This window comes from Hippocampus bargibanti, linkage group LG14 (assembly GCF_051943395.1).
Source record: "Hippocampus bargibanti isolate YZ-2025 linkage group LG14, ASM5194339v1, whole genome shotgun sequence".
NCBI lineage: Eukaryota > Metazoa > Chordata > Actinopteri > Syngnathiformes > Syngnathidae > Hippocampus > Hippocampus bargibanti.
This window is the reverse complement of record NC_142747.1, coordinates 3,685,483-3,698,278: the sequence shown is the minus strand read 5'-3', so window position 1 is coordinate 3,698,278 and position 12,796 is coordinate 3,685,483. Positions and strand designations below refer to the sequence as shown.

Genomic DNA, 12,796 nt, shown 5'->3' with positions numbered 1-12,796 from the left:
CACACAGTTCTCCCGCCTCATGACAGGCAGGGGGCGCTTGTGATTCCAGAGATACTTCTTACTCCACGTCTGCAGAATAATAGAATTAGAGACAGAAAGCTACAGTAAACAGTTAGCAAGTAAAGTGCAACCCTGCAGTCGTTTTTTCGTGTTGCTTGGCCTCACTTTCAGAACGGAGGATTACATATCTAAATTGAAATAATTTTCTAAACTGGGCTTTCAATCGAAGCAGGAGGTAATAATTAGAGGAAGACCAACACCGGAGCTAAAAGGTTTGCTTCAGACAACGGGACACAATAATCGCTCTTTTCAGGCGGACTGGTACACACGAAAAGGCTGGCTGTGTGGATGTCCAGCAAGAAACCGCCTTTTCTGCTTTTCCTGCCTTCTGTTCTCAATTTGTGACAATGTCTGGACTCAAATGGGATATTGTGACCTGAAAATTTTACAACGGAGCCTCATCAAAAATGAGCGAAGACTCAACATCAGCATCCACAATAATAATACATTTTATTTCAAGCGCCTTTCAAAACACCCAAGGACACTTTACAATAAAAACAATAGAACACAGCACATAACAATAAAACCATAAGTAAAATGATAAATAATAAAATAGCAGAGAGAATTATACATTGAAAGCAATTTTAAACAAATGGGTTTTGAGATGAGCCTTGAAAATAGGGAGGGAGTCAATATTACGGATGTTGGGTGGGAGTGAATTCCAGAGTTTGGGAGCAGAGCGGCTGAAAGCTCTGCATCCCATCGTGGTGAGACGGGCAGAGGGCACATAGAGGTGAAGGGAGGATGAGGATCTGAGGGACCGAGAGGGAACAGAGATTTGAAGCAGGTCAGAAAGATAGGGAGGAGCAAGGTTATGGATGGCTTTGAAAGTAAACAGAAGTATTTTGAATTCGATACGATGTTTAACCGGTAGCCAGTGGAGTTGCTGGAGTACAGGGGTGATGTGGTGAAAGGAGGGGGTTTTGGTGATGATCCGGGCTGAAGAATTTTGGACGAGTTGGAGTTTATGGAGAAATTTCTGATTGACACCGAAGAGAAGTGCGTTGCAATAATCGATGCGGGAGGTGACAAGACTGTGGATAAGGATAGCAGCGGAGTGAGGGGTGAGCGAGGGACGGAGACGGTTAATATTACGGAGGTGGAAATAAGCAGACCGAGTAATGTTATTAATATGGGAGTGAAAGGAAAGTGAGCTATCGAGGATGACACCCAGACTCTTGACCTGAGGGGAGGGGGACACGGTAGAACTGTCAATGGTGAGGGAGAAACTGTTAGTTTTGTGGAGGGTGGATTTGGTACCGACAAGAAGAAGTTCAGTTTTTTCACTGTTGAGCTTGAGAAAGAATCCACAATGCTAAGGTAAAGGAGAACCGGGAGATTTTAAAAGATCTCATCAATGCCACCTGCTTCCTTGCCAAACAACAGCTGGCATTTCGTGGAAATGATGAAAGTACAGGCTGTGCTAATCGTGGCAACTATGTTGAACTATTACATGCTTTCGCTCAGAAAGATAACAGGCTAGCGAGTCATTTTGGGACATCCACTATATTTTCTAGCCTGTGAAACACAATACAGAACGATTTAATTGAAGCAGTTGGTGATGTCATTAGAAATGACATTAAAAAGGAGATCGGTGTAGCCCCATTTGTTGCTGGAGAAGTAGACGAGATTGTCATTCTCAGCACATCCTCATACAGTCGGAACAGGACTGATCAAGGACGACTTTCTTCACTGGCAGATCTCCGTTGAGACAGAGAGACTTTTAAAACTGAAGAAAAATAAGGAAGGCTTCTACAAAGAAGTTATCGATGCCTTTCTTCAGAAGGAGCGGCGCATGGACTAAAGGTAACACGATAAAAACGTTTTTTTAAATTATTTTTTTCTATGCTACAGTTTGTATATATATAAAATGCTGACATGAAATTTTAAACAAAATACGTTAACTGTTGCCAATCAAATGGTGAATAAACTACTCTGTAGAGTTCATATGTTTGTAAATCTGACTATGATGACGTCAGTGCCTCACCAGCCATGAACCTCACCGCACGTCACTGGATATAATATAATATATATATAATAATATATATAATAATATATATAATAATATAATCTTGGCATACCAACTAGTTTTCGGGAAAGACACGCAGCGCCACAATGGCTGGCGGACTAGTTTGCGGCGAAAGAACACCAAACCACACGGTCGAACAGCGCCACGGTGGCTGGCGGACTACTGTAGTTTTCCACACCCACTTTCTTTGAGTTCAGATGTGGTTATCGAGTGGATACTTTTGCTTTTTTGCTAAGTCGATCATTGCTACGTGTGGCTAAGGGTATTTCTGTGTTGTCTAAGCAATGGTCTCGGGCAATAGAAGAGGTTGAAAAACTTCTGTTGATTTGGATTACCGAAAAGTAGCTAGCAGGGACAGTGTGAGTGAGGGTATTATCGCCGAGAAAGCACGGCAACTTCACACGGATAGCATCAAGAGGCAACTACATCAACGACCATCACAAAGGTCAATAAAACGACTTTATTATACAGTAAAGTTTATTTAATTACAATGCAATATCACATTTATTATATATTTTTACATTTATTATATATTTTGTGAAGTTTTAAGGCTTATTTAGTAGAAAATTATGTTTTATGGGGACCTGGGAACGGATTATTCTCATTTTAATGCGTCTGTGTAAGCTTTCAGTCGTACAGGAGTGATCCATCGATGAAAAGGTTTCTTCTGCCGTCATCTGTACTTCAAAGAAGTACAGATGACGACTGAAGAAACCTTTTCATCTCATTTTAATGCTGTCTTATGGAAAATAAATGCTAGGCAGAAGAACTTTTCGCCTTATACACACTTTCTAGGAATCAATTAAGTTCGTATACTGGGGTATCTGTCATGATCTGGTTGGCGACCAACAGGTGGTGCTGTCGGCCCTGCCTGCAGCCTCGCAGGTGCTGGTCGTTTTAAACACTTAAAAGGACTCAGGCACGACCATCCGGTGTCGGTTCATTGTTTGCTGCATGTTTGTTGCATGCTTTGTCTGCAATCGCATTCATTGTGTATGCTGTGCATGTGTTTGTTTAACCTTGCCGGTTACACTTGATTTTCTTTTGATACTTTGTATTTTTCCCGTTCAGATGATTTTGATGTTTTACATTTTGTTCCTGCTGACCTTTATTTTAATACAATTTGTCAAACAACCTCCTGCTCACTCCAGCCTGCTTTTTTGGGATCCGCACCCGCCATCACCACCTTGCAAAACGTGACAGAATGAACCGACCAACTATCGGATCCCGCAGGTACAACGAACCCGTCTCATTTCCACCCTGGGCCTGGCAATGCTACGTCCACGTTAGCCCACGCCTCGTCGAGTTTGAATTGCGTTACTCGACGAGCCGTAACGTCCACGTCAACGTCCGGCCGAGACCTCCTTCCAGGTGGCCGTCCAGGGTGACACTGGGTGTCTGGCAGTGCACGCCCACGTCCAGCCACGCTGTCGTCGTGCATGACGAATTGAGTCGCATCCACGACGAGCCGTGCAACGTCCGCGGCAACGTCAGTCCGAGACACCACTCACCGCTGGATCCCGTAGCGGCTCAGGACTGGTCTCGTTTCCTCGGCGGCGGGCAGTTCATGCCCACGTCGGCGTCCGGCCGAGACCTGGTCCCATACGGCCGTCCGGGGTGCCACTCTGCGCCTGGCAGTTCGACGTCTGCGTTGAGCCATGCGTCGTCGCGTGAATGTGCGAGAAGGATCGCACTCACGCCCACGACGATCCGTGCCGCGTCTTCGTCCACCCCAAGCCGAGTCCCGTTCCCATCAGGCCGCCGCCCGTCGTCTGCTGGAGAGGCAGCGTTTGCCGTCTCCACCATTGTTCCCGGGCGAGTGGACCTTTTGGGAGACTGTTGGGACTTCTGGAAGCAGCCCCTTGGAGGGGGGGGGGGTACTGTCATGATCTGGTTGGCGACCAACGGGTGGCGCTGTCGGCCCCGCCTGCACCTGCACAGGTGCTGGTCGTCCCGATCAGTGGGGGACTGCCACGTTCGGATTGGCGACCAATGGGTAGCGACGTCAGCCCTGCCTGCAGCCTCGCAGGTGCTAGTCGTTTTAATCAGTGACACTTAAAAGGACTCACGGCACGACCATCCGGTGTCGGTTCATTGTTTGCTGCATGTTTGTTGCATGCTTTGTCTGCAATCGCATGCATTGTGTATGCTGCGCATGTGTTTGTTTAACCTTGGCGGAGTTTTACACTTGATTTTCTTTTGATACTTTGTATTTTTCCCGTTCAGATGATTTTTAATGTTTTACATTTTGTTCCTGCTGACCTTTATTTTAATACAATTTGTCAAACAACCTCCTGCTCACTCTTGCCTGCTTTTTTGGGATCCGCAACCGCCATCATCACCTTGCAAACCGTGACAGTATCACTGTATTACAAAAAGTAATAGTGCTGAAACTCTCACCTGCGCACTCTCCGAGTTTGCCCAATGGACATTGACACGCGTGGCGACCTCTGGCGCCGTCGACGGAAACGCACTGCATATCCGCCGGGCACTGCTGCTCTTTGCATTGTTCAGACAACGTGCCGCAATTCACGCCTGACAACATCAAAGGAAAGAAAAGCATCTGAACAGAAAAAACAACAATAGATGAACATTTCAATGTATTTCTGTACTTCGGGACGATGACCCGCAGAATTCATATTTTGGGCATAAAAAAGAGGTCATTTTGTGAGCATGTGAAAAAATACTGTGTGACAATGTTAGTTGATCTTACATTTTGTTCTACTTCTTCTTACCCCTTTAATCTTCCTTTCAGGACTTTGGTGCTCTGAATTGTGAATTTCTTTAATGTGAAATATGAAACAATAAATCTAATCTAATCTCATCTCATCTAAAATAATCTAATAAAATAATATAATTTCTAATCTAATTTCCTGTATATGATAGCTGTCCTTGTTAAGCGTTATATTCTTGTAAATTACAATGTATGTATTATATTGTATTGCAATCTAATACCATGTCATCATGTAATTGATCTTCTAATCTAATCGAATCTAATCTAAAATAAACAAATCTATAATAACCTATAATAAAATAATTTAATATAAAATGATTGAATATGAAATAATCGAATGTAATCTAAAATAATATAATCTCATCTACATACAGTAAAGTCTCGTTATATCGATATCGGATATATCGATAGTCCCGGTTATATCGATACTATTTCTATGCACGCACGGGGAAAATTACATGCAAACAGGGTCGGATATATCGATAGTCCCGGTTATATCGATATTTTTTCGGACTCCCTTGAATATCGATATAACGAGACTTTACTGTATTTGGCAATAAAGATTATTCTGATTCTGATCTCATCAGAATCAGAATCATCTTTATTGCCAAGTGTGTAGAACACACAAGAAATTTGTTTCCGGTCGAACACGCTGCACTAGTATCATCATCAAAAAATTGCGAAGAGGCACTATACAGTTCAATTTGGGCTATTGTTCAAAGAGTTAATGGCTTGGGGGAAGCTGTTTAAATGTCTGCTGGAATTGGTGCGCATGGATCGGTAACGCCTGCCTGAGGGGAGTAGCTGGAAAAGGTGGTGGGCAGGATGTGGAGGGTCCAGTATGATTCTAATCTACCATGTAATCAAATTTAATCTAATCTGATCAAATCTAAAATAATCTAATTTAAAATAATGTAATCTAATTTACTCTAAAATATACTAATCTAATGTAATGTAATCTAAGGTATCGATGAGAAGGTTCCTTCAATCCTCATCTGTATTTCTTTGAAGGTGTCGGATGTGTCGGACGGACCACGCCTGTACGACTAAGAGTTTACACAGACATAATCTAATGTAAAATAATCTAATCTAATCTAATTAACTCTAAAATAATGTAATTTAAAATAATCTAATCTAATCCAATGTACTCTCAAGTATACTAATCTATTCTAATGTACTCTAATCTGATCTAATCTAATCTACTTTAAAATAATCTAATCTAATACATAATGTATAACAACACATAATGTATAATCTCATCTCATCTATCATCAAATTGAATTTCATCTATCCATCCATCCATTTTCCGGATCGCTTATTCCTCATTAGGGTCGCGGGGGGTGCTGGAGCCTATCTCAGGTGTCTTCGGGCACGAGGAGGGGGACACCCTGAATCCCTCAATCTGCCTGCCATGCATGTTTTTGGAATGTGGGAGGAAACCGGAGGACCCAGAGAAGACCCACGCGGGCCCGGGGAGAACATGCAAACTCCACACAGGGAGGCCAGACCGGGACGCGAACCGGCGACCTCTGCACTGTGAAGCCGACGTGCTAACCACTTGACTACCGGGCCACCAATATTATTATTATTATTATTATTATTATTATTATTATTATTATTATTATTATTATTATTATTATTATTATTATTATTATTAATAAATAGAAATTTTCAGCCTGTTTAATAGCGAATGAATCTTTTACATTTTATCTTAGTCATCGTGTGACTGCTGTAGTGCAATTGTAAACAAGAGACCATTTTGCCTCGATATAAGATCGATGCATATTTTTGCAATTTGACAATAAAATCCACTGAATTATCAGGCTGGTTTAAATCAAAAAAATATTGAATATACTCTGGAGTATTTGCAAGCTCTCCTACCAGTACAGGTGCAGCGTGACGTCCGCTGGAATCGAGGCGACACAAAACTGACTCGCGGCGTGCTGTACGTTGCAAGATGATGTGAATCCAATATGATATTTTGTTCACATTGCGCCCCGCGACAATCCAGCCCTGAGCAGTTCTTATCCAAAATGGCCGACACCTTCAAGACCTCCTCCAGCCGCCGCCGGGAAGCGCTGAGTTTCTGAGTGAGGTAAGCCGCCTTGTAATAGCCGCCCGCCGCTGTTTGCGCGGCAACAAGCACGTCCAGCTGCTTGGTCCCGCCGACGGGCTGCAGACTGAGCAGGTGCAGAGCGTCCCGTTGCTCAGAGACGGCCACCTGCCGCAATACCTTCAGCACGGCCTTCAGGTGCGAGGCCACAAAGTCGTGCGGCGCCACGCTCTCGAAGCGAACGGTCACTGCCTCGCCCAACATTTCAGGGGTGGCCTGCTCCACGTGCACGCTGACCGGCACGGTCACGGCGAAGCGGCCGTCGCTCACGCTGGTGTTCAGGAAGTATCTGCCGGCGTCCAAGCCTCCCAGGGCGATGATCTTGCCATCGCTGGGGCTAATTTTGAAGGGGCTTTGATGGGCCGGGGGGGCATGGCCAAAAGTCAAGGCATCATAGGGGTCGGCGTCCGTGGCGTGCAGCTTTCCAATCACGCCGCCAGGGAACTCATCTTCCATGGTGACGATGTGAACCTCCAGTGGCGGCGCCACCGGCCTGTGGAGGCTCTCCTCAATCACCCTGACGGTCAGCGTGGAGGATGAGGTCAAGCGAGGGCGCCCGGAGTCTATCACCTAACAAAAAAAAGGGGGAATTAGGATGTAGTAATAATAATAATAATAATAATAATAATAATAATAATAATAATAATAATAATAATAATTAATATCGATGAGAAGGTTTCTTCAGCCGTCATCTGTACAAATTTGAAGGTTTTGGAAAACCAAAGAGAGACAAAAGGGTAAATTTCAAAAATTACTTTTACTGAAACAATCTCAGCAACTGGTAAACACGCGAAAAATTAGGAATGAGCAGATTTCAAGGGAGAATTGGATCAAAAATTTGTCAGACAGACATCTCTCAGAGACAGAAAAGGCGGTACTAACCAAAGGTTTAAATTTCTCAGTGACTCCTAAAACAATACCTACAATAGATTACATCACAGCTACTGAATGGGCTATTAAAAATAACAAACTTTCATATGCAGAGGCAGATGATCTACGCATTAAAATATCAGCCCTTCTCAGTAGTGCCAAACTACCTCCGTCCAACATAACATTAGAAGAGAGAAAGGCGTTAACTACTCTACAAAAAGACAAAAATATTACTATTTTGCCAGCAGACAAGGGCAGATTCACAGTGCTTCTCAACACATAGGATTATGAAGACAAAATAAATAGGTTAATCAGTGATTCTAACACTTATGCGCAACTAAAAAGGGACCCTTCCAATAGATACAAGAAAGAAATGATAGACTGTCTCCAAAAGTTAGAGAAAGGAAAACACATAGACAAACAGATGTATTTTAGATTATACCCGGGAGAGGCCACGCCATGTATCTATGGCCTGCCAAAAATACATAAAGAAGGGTTCCCCCTCAGACCCATTGTTTGTAGCATTGACTCATCTACATACAATGTAGCCAAATATTTAAAAACTATCTTAGCTCCGTTGGTTGGTAACACAGAATATCACGTAGAGAACACCACAGGGTTTACAACACAAACTAGGAGTTATCAAAACCCTCCAGCATAGGGCTAAACTAATACCAACTAGCATTGAAGGTAGAGAAAAGGAGTCAAAACATATCAGGAGAGCACTCACTAACTGTGGGTACCCTCAGTGGTCATTCAACAAATGTCAGAAAGAAAAAATAGGGAATGAAACCAAAAATTCTCAAGATACAAAAAGCAGAGGAGTAGCAGTACCTTACATTGCAGGAGTTGGCAACACAAAAGTCCTACTTATTTCAAACCGATAAACACGTTAAGGCAAATATTAGTGCATCCAAAAGATAGGCTACCAAATGAAAAGTAAAGTAATGTGGTTCATTCAATACATTGTAAGAATGAAAATTGTAAAGAGCAGTACATTGGGGAGACTCAACAAATTCTCAAAAAAAAGACTTTATCAACATCGCAGGGATAATACATGTGGGCCTCAATCGGCAGTACATTTGCACCTAAAAGCTAGCAACCACTCATTTGACGACAATGAGGTTAAAATCTTAGCAAAAGAACATAGATGGTTTGAAAGGGGGGTAAAAGAAGTGATTCTTATAAAACAACAAAATCCTTCATTAAACCGGTCTGGTGGGGTGAGGTTCAATTTGGATCGTTCATACAATAGCCTGCTTAGGCAAAACAGGTTAGGCAACATTCGTAATGCTGATGAGGTGATACCGGTGGGAGTGGGGCAAATAGGCCAGTTGTTAGTCAGGAATGTAGGAACAATCAGTGGGGTCACAGGGAGTGGTCCTCTGCTCCCCCAACCTGAGAGTAGTAGACTTTAGTTCGCTGACGAAGCCTCTTGGATAGGAGGCGAACCGTCCGAAACCTTCAAATTTGTACAAATGACAGCTGAAGAAACCTTCTCATCGATGGACCACTCCTGTATGATAATAATAATAATAATAATAATAATAATAATAATAATAATAATAATAATAATAATAATAATAATAATAATAATAATAATCTTCTTTTCGTTTCGGCTTTTCCCTTCAAGGGGTCGCCACAGCGAATCAGTGTCCTCCATCTTCAGAGTTTCATTATAATAATAATCATCATCATAGTAAAAATAATGATAATAATAATAATAATAATAATAATAATAATAATAATAATAATAATAATAATAATAATAATAATAATAATACATTTCATTTATAAACACCTTTCAAACTCTCAAGGTCACTTTACAGATATAGGATCAGTTTTTCTGTGAGTGAGCAGTGGCAGTCACACATGCCAGCGTTCACTCAACCCTGAAGTAACTCAAATAGATAGAAAGCTAGCTAGCTTGCAAATAGATAGCTAATAGCTAGCCAGCCAGCTAGATAACTAACCCAGAAGTCACTCTATCTAGCTAGCTAAATAGATAGCTAGCTAGATGGCTATACAGCTATATAGCTAACAGAGTAACTCAAATAGATAGAAAGTTAGCTAGCTAGCTAGCTAATAGATAGCTAATAATAATAAAAACAACAATACTACTACTACTACTACTACTACTACTACTACTAATAATAATAATAATAATAATAATAAGTGATTATGGGATTCCCGACTCTACACTGCAATTATTCAGGAATTTAAAAATTTGACATATTCCCTAATAAGTTCGTTTTTTGGTTTTTCTTGCGAGGTTGATGATAAAGCGACGACCATACCTCTGGCAATCTTTTTCCCTTCCATAAGGGGGCAGTGTTTCCCTTTTTTCTATGTTAGTGTTTTTTTTCCAGTTTCAGCTGTTGTTAAAGCACTATATAAACCAATATGAATGTATTGCATTGTATTTTGGACAGCCACCCCCACTTCAACCTCAGATAACTCCAGACCCATATCATTTAGGAATTAACTATTATTTTTGATGAATGAAGTAAGTATAATTTCCTACGCAGCATTAAATGTTTATGTAGTCCTAAAAGTCAATATTCTGTGACTTCTTCTCAACGGATTTTGCCAGTGGGGTTTTTGGTTCGGCTTTTATTTGTTGAGAGATTTGTCAATCAATTTGGTTATCGTATCAAAGAATGACTTGTCTATTTGTTTTTGTTTTCATCTGAAAAATAAATATATTTGTTTTCCCTGAAAAAAATGGATTTATAATCTCGCTCCCCACCCTCGCGTACGTACTCACGCGTCGTATTGGCGTTCGAACACCGATTGATGTTCGAACGCCAAAGCAAGAATATCTAGAATATTTTGTTCGAACACTGATTTGTTCGAACAGTGAGGCGTTCGATAACCGAGGTACCACTGTATGTTAATACCTACCGTATTTAATATATTGTATAAGGCACATCTTCAATGAATGACAATGAAATATAATGACATATTTAAAAATGTTTTCCATACATAAGGTGCATCGCATTATGAGGCGCCTGGTCAGCTTTAAAAAAAAATATTTTCTTCTAGGTGCGCCTTATAGTGCATAAAATATAGTCTGTTAAAAATGTTTGTCTAAAGAATGAACCATTTCAGGATAAACATTGAAAAAAGTGTGTCTGCTTTAGTTCACTATGTTCTTTCATGGCGTCCATTCCCTGGAGCATTTACCATGGAATTGTGTTTCTTGTGTTTTTTGTTTGTTTTTCCTCCCATGTTTGTCTTTACCCGGAGGAGATGAAGTGACTATGCTTGCCTCATCTCAACACCTGCATATTATTTATTTGTTTACATCTCCTCCCCACAATCCCACATTGGCTTTCTCGTCTTTTCTCCATTCTTCCAACAGGTGTTGGTTTGTTGCCAAATGCGTTTGGGGGGGATCCTCTCGTGGATTCTAAATTGTGCTTATCACTACATTTCTTGAGCCAAGCCGCCTACAGTCAGTACACCTGTTTCCATTTGTTTCAGACCCTTTGACAATCCACTTGGCCAGACTCATTCCAGCCACAGTCAACAAGATAACGGACCCCAGCGATTTTGCCCATTGAGTTATTCTTAAAAATAAAAATAAAATAAAAAATAAAAATATCTGTATACGTATATATTTTGTTGTTGTTATTTTTCCCGATAATCCTCTAGCTAGCTAGTTAGAGAGAAACAGACAGACAGACAGACAGACAGACATACAGATAGATAGATAGATAGATAGATAGATAGATAGATAGATAGATAGATAGATAGATAGATAGATAGATAGATAGATAGATAGATAGATAGATAGATAGATAGATAGATAGATAGTGTTGGGGTAATTCGCTATACAAACATCTCTAAACATCGCTTTATAATCTTTGTTTACGTTTGGACTTCCTGATATGTCATATCCTGCCTTCCTTTACATGATGTCGCATTTACATTACGTCACATCTTATCGCGTCACACAATGTGCGCCGTATAAATGTTCTCCCGTTCTAGTTCGTCTCTCTCTCCCCTCTGCCATCCTCCTTGGCCGACACCGCGATGTCTCCGCTCCCTTCATGATTAAACCAACTTTCTGTTCAACACCTGACTTCTTCCTGATGATTTAACCATCCTCTGCCATCAACGGCCATAGAAGCAATGAATCAGGGACGAACGATCAAATAAACCCATCATTATTGGTGCCTTGAAAGACTCCGGGTCCTAGCTGATGGCTTCGGAAGGGGGAAAGGAGTGAGCCATGTGTCTCTCTTTTTCCTTCGAGAGTGTTCGAGTGGGCAGCTCCCCCCCCCTTCTGGTGTCCATCTTTCAGGATTTGTTTCACGGGCGAGTTTTTACCGCTAGCATGCAGCTATGTTGAGTGAATGTATTGTGGAATTTCGGCCAAAAGTAATTCTATTTATGGTTAGTCTGCGTATCTTTGGCTAGTAATGCAAATTTCGATCGGGTCAAGGCGGACCATCCTAATCAGAATCAGAATACCTTTATTCGTCCCACAATGGGGAAATTTGCAGTCCACAGCAGCAATTGAAAAGGGATGGGGTAGAGGTGGGGGTGAAAGGATAGAAAACAAGATATTCTAAGCATAACAAAATAAAAATCAATAATAATTCGAGCCGATGTGCGGAGTTTTCGCACGTGACTGATTGACGCTATTTCTGGTCATATCGAGTCTGCCTCCGCCGGACGCATTGTAAGACCGGGAAAGTTCCAGAAGGGGATTCTTCAGAAGGGATGAAGTTCTGGAAGTTCGGGTGCGAGGACTGGCGAAAAAATTGATTTATTAATTATTGATTTATTAATTTGGAGCCAGATGATTGTGTGTTGTTTTTTTGTTTAATTGCAGCTGCAATAGATGGTGGATTACCGTGACTTTAATGCATTCACCAACACTAGAGTGTGGTCAGCATTGCTACGGGGTTTCCCAGGGAGTTTCATTGTCCAAGAGCAGTTCGTGGGGACAGAGAGCGGACGGCTGAGGGAGGGGGGATGT

The 12,796-nt window shown here is 41.6% G+C and overlaps 1 protein-coding gene across 6 annotated transcripts in view; it reads right to left on the bottom strand.

Moving 5' to 3' along the window:
* Positions 1-12,796, bottom strand: part of fat3a (FAT atypical cadherin 3a) — a 173,614-nt gene that overhangs the window by 30,155 nt on the left and 130,663 nt on the right. For all 6 annotated transcript variants that reach the window (XR_016117097.1, XM_089013079.1, XM_089013080.1 and 3 more), the window contains 2 exons: positions 6,705-7,506; positions 4,490-4,624 (listed from right to left, as the gene is read on the bottom strand). Coding sequence is in view for 5 of the 6 variants with exons in the window: in XM_089013079.1 (XP_088869205.1) it covers positions 4,490-4,624; positions 6,705-7,506 (937 nt within the window). In the remaining variant the exon portion in view is untranslated. The remainder of the gene's footprint in view (positions 1-4,489; positions 4,625-6,704; positions 7,507-12,796) is intronic.